Source organism: Pinus tabuliformis, chromosome J (assembly GCF_031772625.1).
Source record: "Pinus tabuliformis cultivar Carrire ecotype Pingquan chromosome J, CPIR1, whole genome shotgun sequence".
In the NCBI taxonomy this organism is placed as follows: domain Eukaryota; kingdom Viridiplantae; phylum Streptophyta; class Pinopsida; order Pinales; family Pinaceae; genus Pinus; species Pinus tabuliformis.
Genome location: NC_142295.1, coordinates 389,921,963 through 389,932,560, shown reverse-complemented (window position 1 = coordinate 389,932,560; position 10,598 = coordinate 389,921,963). Strand labels below are relative to the sequence as shown.

The window sequence follows — 10,598 nt, the reverse complement described above, 5'->3', positions numbered from 1 at the left end:
TGTTTTTGTTTTTACCATTACTCTCGTTTCTCAGTCAAACAATTCACACCAATTCACACCCTTCATGGTCAAACAATTCACACCAATTCACACCCTTCATTTTCAGAATAACTTACATCACACTGCTCCCCATTACATATTCCCGGTCGCAAAACACCGATGATGGTATATTAAGATAGTTTTTAACGTGACAGGGAATCTGCAAACCAAAATACTCTATTAATAACCAGGAGAAAAAACACTTCAAGACTTGTCCTTTCTCTGATATTTGTCCTTTCTGCTTGTCGCAGGTGAGAATTCTTTAAATTTTGAAATCTTTGATGGATGATGCAAGCCTACCATTACCATTTAAGTCACTTTACTCAGCCTATGGATCTTAAATCATGGGCTTTAGATGCAGACATCCAATGACAAAAACCAGAGCCTCATGATCGACCTAAAAGAAGTTTTTTTTGTAAATTTTTAGAAAGATAATGGGATGATTTGGTATTTTTTGAAATTTAATTTCAATTTTAGAAGTTTAATTAAGTAGAAATTTAGCATCCAAAAGTTTTGATATATTATGATAACTATAGCAAGATAAATCCAAATAAAGGGACCCTGATTAGCACAATTGTCATTTGGGTTAACCCTGTACGTTACAGTTACAGGAAGTCTGTGCACCATCGGAAATTCAAGTCCATGGACTTAAATAGTACGGTCCCAAGTTTTGTAATTATGTGAACCACTTTATGATGGTATTCAATATTCTACTTTCGCTGGACTAAATCCCAAGAAAAACGTGAATCCAATGGCCGTGCTGCTTGCATGCATGACAGCCATTCTAGATATAAAAAACAAACCCAGTCAGTCTTGTCCTCTCATCAGTCTATGACAGAAAAGATCCCAGAATGGCTTCTTATTTGATGACCAGTACGCAGCATGAGCATGGGAGCTCTGTGGGGAATAGCCAGTCATAAGTACTGTACCAGCTGCAACATGTTCTTCTATTGGAAGCTTCAAGTTGAAGGCTCCCATGTCAGTCCTGGTTTGAGAGTTACCTGTGACATAACAGTACTGAGTTGTGCACAGGACACCGAAGACCAACTTTTGATGTGTTTCATGTAGCCATTTGCCACCATCAGGATTTCATCTGCTTGGGGAGATTCAGGTAGATGCATAGATTTTTCTCAGTTCAATTCAACCACAGAAGGGAGTGCCAAGGTGTTACTGGGCAGAGATGACAATGAGGTCAGGTGGAGTACATGGGCTTGGAGTTGTAGATACCATTTATGAAGAACAGGAAGAGCTTTATCAGTCCTCCCCAGAAATTAACACGAGCAATTCAAGAAGACTTGAATATAAAGATTCATGCATCCCACGAGATAGGAGCTCCTGGATTGTTTTTGAAAATGGAGAGTATAACAGTCCAGATCATGTTTCTGATGGTATGACAAGTACTCAAAACCATGGAGCCCTGCATCGCAGTGTCTGCTCATGGTAAGCTGTCCCAGCTGCATCAATCAGTATGTAGAATTTAAGTGGAGTAACATGCCTGGCAATTTGGGGCAGTGTTGTAGATATATCAGATTTCTTTTCGATTTTTATTTTTATTTTCTAAAGAAAATTTCAGGTTGAGTTCATGAGAGTTTTTCAGATTCAAGTTTATGATATTTTGGTCTTCCAGGTTCAAGTCTACACTGTTTATTTTTTCTGTTTTCTTGAATTTTGTGATATCAAGTTTTTCATGTTGTTCAAGTTCAAGTTTGACAAGATTTTGAAGTCTTGGTTTAGTTTTTTCTGATTTGGCTTTGAGATTTTCAAATGGTCTAATTTCTCAACAAATTTACAGTTCCAAATTTGTGCAATGTCTAACTTTTTAGGTTCAAATTATACTTACCTGGTTTTGTACATAGTATTTACTATTTCCTGATAAGTTTCTGATGGAATGAGAAGTACTCAAAAACATGAAGCCCTGCATGGCATTGTCTGGTCATGGCAGGTAGTTCCAGCTGCATCACTCACTACGTAAAATTAGTTATTGTCCTAATTTCGAGGACGGTTGTAAACATTTCCAGTTTCTAATAGTTTATTTATAGTTTTTAATTAAAGTTTGTTTGAATTTTCAAGTCCAAGTTTATATTTATTTAATTTTTCAAAGTCTAAAGTTAGAGCCAAGAAAATTCAAAATATTTAATTTCACTGATATTTTCCCCATTTTGCCAAGTTGCTGATGACCGAGCCTTTCTTTGCCATGCCAACACTGACTTAAAAACAAATAGCCTTCAAGTTCAAAATAGGATAACCATCAGTATCTTGGATGTCATGGATCAGATGGTTGTTGCTTAGACCAGTAGATTTTGGATATGGCCATGCACAGCATATTCTATCTTGCATCCAGATTGAAAGATCTGCAAAAGATGTGTATGGTTTGTAAATTTCACTATTTAATGATACAAAGACGTGCTTTTCATTCTGAGATGCCATGAATGCCGTGAAACTGAAAATGAGACATAATCTGGTATCCACAGGTACAAGGCTACTGGTTTTCCAACCAGTGTTACAATTCACATCTTAGGTTGCAGTTTTGAGCTTCATAAGGTATACAAACCAGTCCTGGTCTCCTTAAATTCTGAAGGATTTTTCTAATCTCAGTACCAATGCATGCAAATACTTGTGTTTTTTTGTGCTGGCAGTTCCCTTTGGTGTCCAGAAGCGGGTATTTCAAAAGGGAGCTCATGGATGCCAAAGAGATTTATTTGAACCCTCCTGGCGGGGCTAGGATTTTTGAGCTAATAGCAGCTTATTGCTACGGCTCTACCATCCTCATGGGACCGTCCACCGTTGCTGCCATACGATGTGCTTCAGAGTTCTTTGAAATGACGGAGGAGCAATACAGAGGGAATCTCTACAGAAGAAGTCAACTGTATTTCCAGGACGTTATACTAAAAAACTGGGACGATACCATTGAAGCTCTCCGGAGCTGCGAGGAGCTTCATCCCATAGCCCGGGAGCTAGAAATCGTTAGCGCCTGTGTTGAGGCGCTGGCGCTGTTGGCCTGCTCCGAAATCATGAACGAGAAGCAGGGGTCCACATCGATTCCTTTGACACCCATGGAGCTTGGGTTTGATGGGGGTCGTCACATGGAGAATTATGAGAAAGACTGGCTGATCGAAGACCTGTTAACGCTCCCAATCGATTACTTTCGCCAGATAATGGAGTCCATCAGGAGGCAGGGGAATTATGAGGGATTCATCGGCCGAGCTCTGGTTCTGTACGTTGATAGGTGGGTTTATGACGTGATTAAACTCCACGGTCACATGAAGGGCAAGGACTCTGAAATGAAAAATGTACTAGAATCTATCATTAGGCTGCTTCCCGTGGAGAAAGAAGACACAGTGCCAGTTAGCTTTCTGTTTGGGCTACTTCGCTGTGCCTTTGCATGGAATGTGGGAAAAGAGTGCAGGTTCAGGCTCGAAATCAGAATTGCAGGCCAGCTCGATCAGGCTAGGCTTGCAGATTTTTTACTACCATTGATGAAGAAGAATGACAATGGTGATGATAGGGAGACAGTTTATGATGGTTATAGAAGCAATTCTGAGACCCCATGTGAAGAAGAAATTTATGTTGTGGATACTTCGCCCGAGGTGGACAGCATGCAACATATAGTTTCTCTGTTTATGTCTCTGCAAACGGATGTGGGGGATGATTCTGATTACAGTACCCTTTACAGTGAAGGGAACGCCAGTTCTCGCAGTTCCTCGAGCAGCAACCCCACTGTATGCAATGTTTCCAAAATTTGGGACGAATATCTTACAGAAATTGCAGCCTGTCCATGGATTTCCCCAACTAAATTCTTGGATTTCGTGGAAACTCTGCCATCCTTCAGTAGGCCTGCTCATGATCAGCTCTACAAAGCAATTCACACATACCTCAAGGTTGGCCTAATTAAACTTTTAGCTATTGCTCTTCTTTTAGTAAATATACATACCACATAGTTGATATTTTCATATTATGTTAAACAGTAGTAATGCAACTTGACATCACTGACTGTAGTAGTGCAGTAGAAGTGTGTGTTTTTGTGCCCTCTCCCTCGAATCACGCCTCCATTAAAGGAAGCATTTGCAGGTCCATCATTGTTCTGTCTCTCTACAATCCTGCACCTTCTTGCAGGCTGCCAGTCTGCTTCATGGCCATTCCAATGAGCCAACTAGAGGTATTAAAACCCCTGCAGAGCAATTAAGCTGGGATTATGCAACTAAGAAGGTTTTAAGATCTACACAGATGAAGAACTTGATGATAGGCTAATTGATCCAGGATATGAAGAAGGCCTAGAGGAATTTATATTATATTACAGTAGTAGCACAACTGGACTTCACTGATACATTTCCTTAATATCTTTCGTGCTATGAGCCTATGACTCTGTTTATTATATTACAGTAGTAGCGCAACTGGAGTTCACTGATACATTTCCTTAATTTTCTCTTGTGCTATTCCTGTGTCCATGCCAGTAGTGTAAATGTTAGACCTTTTTTGCTGTTTGCTCAGAAATCTGGCAAGAATTTTTGGTTTTCTTTCACCTTCCATCGACTGGACGTATGAATAAAATGTTTTCTGGATCAATCACTTTTTTTCTATTTTGTCTTAGAGACCTAGAAATTTTCCAAAACTCTGAATCCATTTATAGACTCACAAACACATTTTAAACCATTTCAATTCATAATTTAACACAAAATTATATGGCCACCAAAAAGGCAAAAAACCCCTTTAATAATTACACTGCTCCTGCTCCTGCTCCAGCTCTGTGTTTGTGTGTTCTTATAGTACTTTCGAGTGTTGATACTGTCAATACCGTTGGTTAGTTTGTGTATTCATGCTTTGAGCATTGCTGGTTACAGCCATGTGAGTATGATGAGTAGGGCCTGCCCTGGGTACATTATGACAATGATGGGTTTTTATACTTTATGGCCCATCTGTAGATTTTGCAGACTCTTTGTGGAAGGCTGGATAAAGCTGGGTGAGGATCGAAAGAAGGTCTCTTTCTTTTTCGTTTGAATTTGGAAAAGCGAAATTTCATAATTTTGCTTTATTCCATGCAACCGGATGTCAAAGTGTTTCAGAGTTTCTGGATCAATTTGAAACCTAAAATCAAGTTGTCATGAATTTTTATGGCCAATATTGGAAAGTGCAAAGTATTTGGGTAATTTATTTATGTAATTTGATAATTTAAATTAATTTTAGTTTATTATATATAATGTTACTATATTCATGGGTAGAATATAATTATGGTAGGGATTTATTAGTAAGAGGAGATTTGACTCCGTGACTTTTTGGAAAAATACTTCACTACTAGAATTCAATCAATTAAACTATCCCCATATATATATATATATATTATTTTTATTTTTATTAATTTATATTTGTGTGTTTTATTTAAATTTATTAGTATATTTGTGATTTGTAAAATTAATTTGTAATTTAGAAAACTATTATTTAAAAATATTTAAATCTTTCTGAACTAATATCCACAGGGACCTTCTATTTTCTCAAATTTTTTTCAATCTCTTTCCCTGGTTAGTTTAGAATTTTATCACTTTATTCGCTTAAATCTTCAAAATCAGTTATATCAATTTTTTTTAATTATTTTTATTAAAATTAAATCAAATAAAAAAACAATATCAATCTATCTGTAATACCTTAAATTTGTTAAAAATATATATTTAAATTATGAAATTTATTATATTTACACAAATATTAAATTTATTTATATATTTAAAATACAATTTATAATATTAAAAAAATTAAAATAAAATTATATGACCAAATTTCAAACAGGAAAAATCCAAACCTTTAACCATAAAGACTGTCAGTTAAAAACGTCCAGAAGTCTCTGTCAGTTTCCTTTAAAACATTCAGAACGTAATACTGTAAGATGTAAGAGAATTCAAAAATAGATGCACAAAGTAGGGCTAGTAACAAGCCAGCTAGATTTATTTATTGGATTGCCAGTTTCCACTGATTCTATACCATCTGCCCACTGGCACTGGCACTGTCTCTGTCAACACCTGCTCTGATTGCAGGCCATGTTTTGGAAAACGATTCATTTGTTTTCTTCCAATGCATTACTACAAGCTACATTAAGGATTCCTGTCAAGAATGTGCATGACAGAACAGCTCATATTAAATGAGCAAACAATTAGTGGAATATTGCATGTTATATATGGCAGACGTTACGTTTGCTGGGGTGGCTTCTGTGGTTGCCTGTGGGTTGGATTTAATTATCTTTATTCTTTTCTAACTTTGGGTGGGAAGCAGGGATGGAATTTCACCCTAAATGGTTCATCGTAGGTGGTGATTTACCCGTTAGTCAATTTTTTTAATATGTTTGTCAATATTTTTTTTGGGTTAAAATGATCAAAATAAAATAATTAAAATGGTTACTGCTGTAACTGCAGAAACCAATGATCAAAACCAGCAAAATAGTAAAAATTTGATGGGTATTTTAAGTTTAAAACTTTGTCAAAATCATCAAAGTAAAATAATCAAAATGAACACTAAATTACAAAACCAATGATCAAAATTCATGAAACTGTAAAATTTAAGGAACTTGAGTGAAAAAAAAAAAATTATTCTAAATTAATAACGTTTCAGATTTAAAATTCTTACTCTAATCTAGTGACAAGGGATGGGATTTAATCTAGTGACAAGGGATGGGATTTATTCTAAATTGATGAGTGTTTCAGATTTAAAATTCCTACCCTAATAAAAAGGTGGAATTTATTCTAAATATTCTCTTTATTATGGGAAAAGCTATAAAGTCTTACCTATCTGCTAGCCAATACACATATCTGCTCGCCAATACACTGCTCATAGATAGCCAATACACAGTGCTCATTGAAGCCTTACCTATTTGCTGCACAGTGCACATCTTTTTTGAATTTGTTTTTATTAGTGAGATTTAAAATATTTACAAAATCTATTATCTTTGAATTAATTTCTATTTCTCTGAAATAATGCTGATCAATTAATTTCTTACTATTCTTTATTTTCAAATTTAGTCCATTCTGAATTATAAAGATTAAAACTAATTATTTTGTTTTCAATCTCTATCCTTTCCGATTATAAAGATTAAACTAATTTCTTGTTTCAAAATGCAGAACCATCCACAGACATCAAATGCAGAGAGATTGGACATTTGCAAAACCCTCAACTGCCAGAAGCTATCACAGGAGACTTGCTTTCATGCAGTCCAGAACGACTTCATGCCACTGCGAATGATAGTGCAGGCCATGTACATACATCAGCTGCAGGCAAACCGTACACCCACTTCTCAGATCACCAGGCTGCCGCCAAGAAGCAGTAGCACTAGGGCTCTCACACTAGAGAAAAACGTCAGCAACAACAAGAAACCATCTGCACATGATATGCCACACCCATTAAGCAAAAGTGAAAGCAGAAAGCATGAGGGCCGAGATTCTTCTCTGGGCTTTCTACTGAAACAGAATTCAGTCATTGGCCAAGCATCCAATTTGAAGTCTGACATGGATGAAACAAATTCTAGACTTAGAAACCTTGAAGAAGAGATGGCATGCATGAGGAAAAAAATCAATGGTAGCATCAGAGAAAAAGAAAATAATAGTGACAGTGTGACTGCAGAAGATGAGCTCTCTGATAAATTAAGGGAGAACTCCGATTTTAAGAGATTACATTCGGTTACCAAAGGCTGTGGAGGTGGTGGCATAGCTCAGAGGCTCATCAAATCACTACAAAAACTGAGCCTCGGCGGTTCCAGAAGATCTTCTAACCTCAAACCCACTGAGAATCAAAACGCTTCAGGAAAATCAAAATGGGCTTCAGATTGGCAAATAAGGGATGAAGACCAAAGTTCTGCATTGGAGTTAGATTCAACCTCCCTAGATCAACAAATCAGACGCAGTAGACAGAGTCATTCAATACCACCTGTTTCTGTTAGCTCAAGCCATAGTGAGATCGATGTTGCTAGAGATAAATCCATGACTGGGAGAAGAAGCCATGAAAGAAGCCGCAGTATTTCCTAGAATTGCATTGTTTCTTTTTGAAGTTTACTGTCACAGGGCAATCTTATTTTGAAATAATAAACAGTTTCATATGAAAAATTGTTCTACATAATTCACATCAAAAATTGTTATCCATATACAATGAAGTACTATATTAACCAGATCTAGATTTAAAAATGGTTGTCCAGATACGATGAAGTACTTTATTAATCAGATTTAGATTTAAATTGGTACACTTACATTCTATAATGGATTTTTTCAAACTAATTTAAGTTTTATCAGGACAAATATTATTGCCAAAACCTTGGGTTATCAAAATCTGCAACCCAAAAACAGCCAACAAGGTTATCAAAATCTGCAACCCAAAAACAACCAACAATAGATTATTAATTTTATAGCCAACAATAAATTATTAATTTTATTTTTATTAGAGACCAAATATTTATGTTTGTATTACCACATCTCTTCCCTACTGAATTAGACATCCATACTGAATTGGGCAATTACTCTAAACGCAACCAGATAAAATATTGTTAAAATTGTGATGCAAAAGTAAATCATTCTATCTGTGTTTTTCTGTTACTTCAAATTTCAGAAGCAAGTAATCATAACATTTTCTTTGCCTGTAGATGAAAGCAAAACTTATCCGATAAATTTGGTATTTTAACACTACAAAGCTCCAAACGAGCACCATATATCACAACTCCAAAACAGGCATTTATGACGACTGTGCGTAGTTCTTAGTGTTCCCCTGGCTGAGCATGAAAAGCCATAAAATTTCTGAATTTTCACTTTTACGGCTCAAGTTTGGTTGCGGAATTTTGACTATGTCAGCGTGATCTAGAATCAACAAATTTATGATTGCAGAATTGATAAAAAGAGCCAGAATTTCAAAATTGATTTTGAATGTTTACAACAACTGTGTAATGTTTTCTGGCAGACGAAGTTGATGACAAAAACCAGATAAACCAATAAAAAGCTCATCCTGCAAGGCTCATAAATAACTTCAGAATGTGCAGAGAATAGAAGTTACAAATAACATCTTCATATAAATGACTGAATGAGGCAAAAAAAACCAACTTGAATATATCATCAAGCTAGAGACAAAATGAATAATGAGATCAACACTGCCTAACTGTCAAAACTTCATATCAAGTCGCCTTTTACATTGATGGAGCTACATCCAGCTCGCATTGGTTAGCCTAGAAACCCAATTGGACATTTCATAATCAAAGTTCCAGATTGCATTGGTTAACTTAGAAACCCAATTTGGACATTTCATCATCAAAATTCCAGTTTGCATTGGTTAACTTAGAAACCCAATTTTGACATTTCATCATCAAAATTCCATTCTTCTGGGAAAGAAATATTGATTCCACTGGTATCAGCGTGTCCAGTTGATTCTGGAAATTGAAGCAATGCAAGGAAAGAATCCATGCCTGGTTCCTCAATTGAATTGGATTTTAAGGTCGCCTGGCTTGTTTGGGGCTGCAAAACATTCTTCCCAATCAATGAGCTAGCATTCTGAAGAATGCCTTCAGGAATATCCATTGTTGCTTGCCCTCCCACATTTCCCACCATAGTAGTGTTGTTACCCTCAGAAGTACCAATTATATTAGCCCATTCGGTCAAATCAGTAGTGCTGAGTGCAGATGATGTATTAACATCAGCGACCCCTTCAGGTGAACACCAGTCATCAAAATAACTGCGATTGTTGCCCTCAGAAATACCAATTATACTAGCCCAATTGGCCAAATCAGTAGTGCTGAGTGCAGATGATGTATTAACATCATCAACCCCTTGAGGTGAACACCAGTCATCAAAATAATTGCGATTATAATCTGAATTCAAATTCCGAAATTCAATATGATTTTCAACAGACTGAACGTTCCGAAATTCAATATGATTTTCAACAGACTGAACGTTAGACACAAATTCTGATATGTTCTCAGAATTGATGCCCGATTCAAATTCTGACATGAAGTTCTCAGAATTGATGCCTTGCACCTGATCATGAAATGGTACAAGTGGTGTTTCAACTGAGCTGATATGCATAGTGTTGTTGCCCTCAGAAATACCAATTATATTAGCCCAATTGGCCAAATCAGTAGTGCTGAGTGCAAATGATGTATTAACATCATCAACCCCTTGAGGTGAACGCCAGTCATCAAAATAACTGCGATTATAATCTGAATTCAAATTCCTAAATTCAATATGATTTTCAACAGACTGAACGTTAGACACAAATTCTGATATGTTCTCAGAATTGATGCCCGATTCAAATTCTGACGTGAAATTCTCAGAATTGATGCCTTGCACTTGATCATGAAATGGTACAAGTGGTGTTTCAACTGAGCTGATATGCATATCCCCTGGTATAGTTGAGTCACCAGATCTACTTTGTAAGGGTGGTGTCATGAAGTTCTCAGAATTGATGCCTTGCACCTGATCATGAAATTGTACAAGTGGTGTTTCAACTGGGCTGATATGCATATCCCCTGGTACTGGTGACTCGCCTGTTCTACTTTGTAAGGGTGGTGTCATGAAGTTCTCAGAATTGATGCCTTGCACGTGATCATGAAA

The 10,598-nt window shown here is 36.5% G+C and overlaps 1 protein-coding gene across 2 annotated transcripts; it reads left to right on the top strand.

Moving 5' to 3' along the window:
- Window positions 1–670: 670 nt before the first annotated feature.
- LOC149227416 (BTB/POZ domain-containing protein At5g48130-like) lies at window positions 671–8,176 on the top strand. 2 transcript variants are annotated; one of them, XM_089375497.1, is made up of 4 exons: window positions 671–1,479; window positions 2,511–2,580; window positions 2,676–3,917; window positions 7,137–8,176. In XM_089375497.1, exons 1-4 carry the CDS (start codon window positions 1,220–1,222, stop codon window positions 8,034–8,036), a joined length of 2,472 nt encoding a protein of 823 aa, XP_089231623.1. In that variant the 5' UTR covers window positions 671–1,219; the 3' UTR covers window positions 8,037–8,176. The 2 variants fall into 2 exon arrangements, with proteins under 2 accessions (XP_089231623.1, XP_089231624.1); XM_089375498.1 differs by lacking the exon at window positions 671–1,479 and adding an exon at window positions 2,228–2,403.
- Window positions 8,177–10,598: the final 2,422 nt, after the last annotated feature.

Excerpts from the sequence above, each read along its gene's own strand:
- LOC149227416 (XM_089375497.1), top strand. The coding sequence starts at position 1,220 with ATGACAATGAGGTCAGGTGGAGTACATGGGCTTGGAGTTGTAGATACC. Across the intron at positions 2,581-2,675 it reads GCAGTTTTGAGCTTCATAAG|TTCCCTTTGGTGTCCAGAAG; the intron begins GTATACAAACCA and ends TTGTGCTGGCAG. Across the intron at positions 3,918-7,136 it reads CAATTCACACATACCTCAAG|AACCATCCACAGACATCAAA; the intron begins GTTGGCCTAATT and ends TTCAAAATGCAG.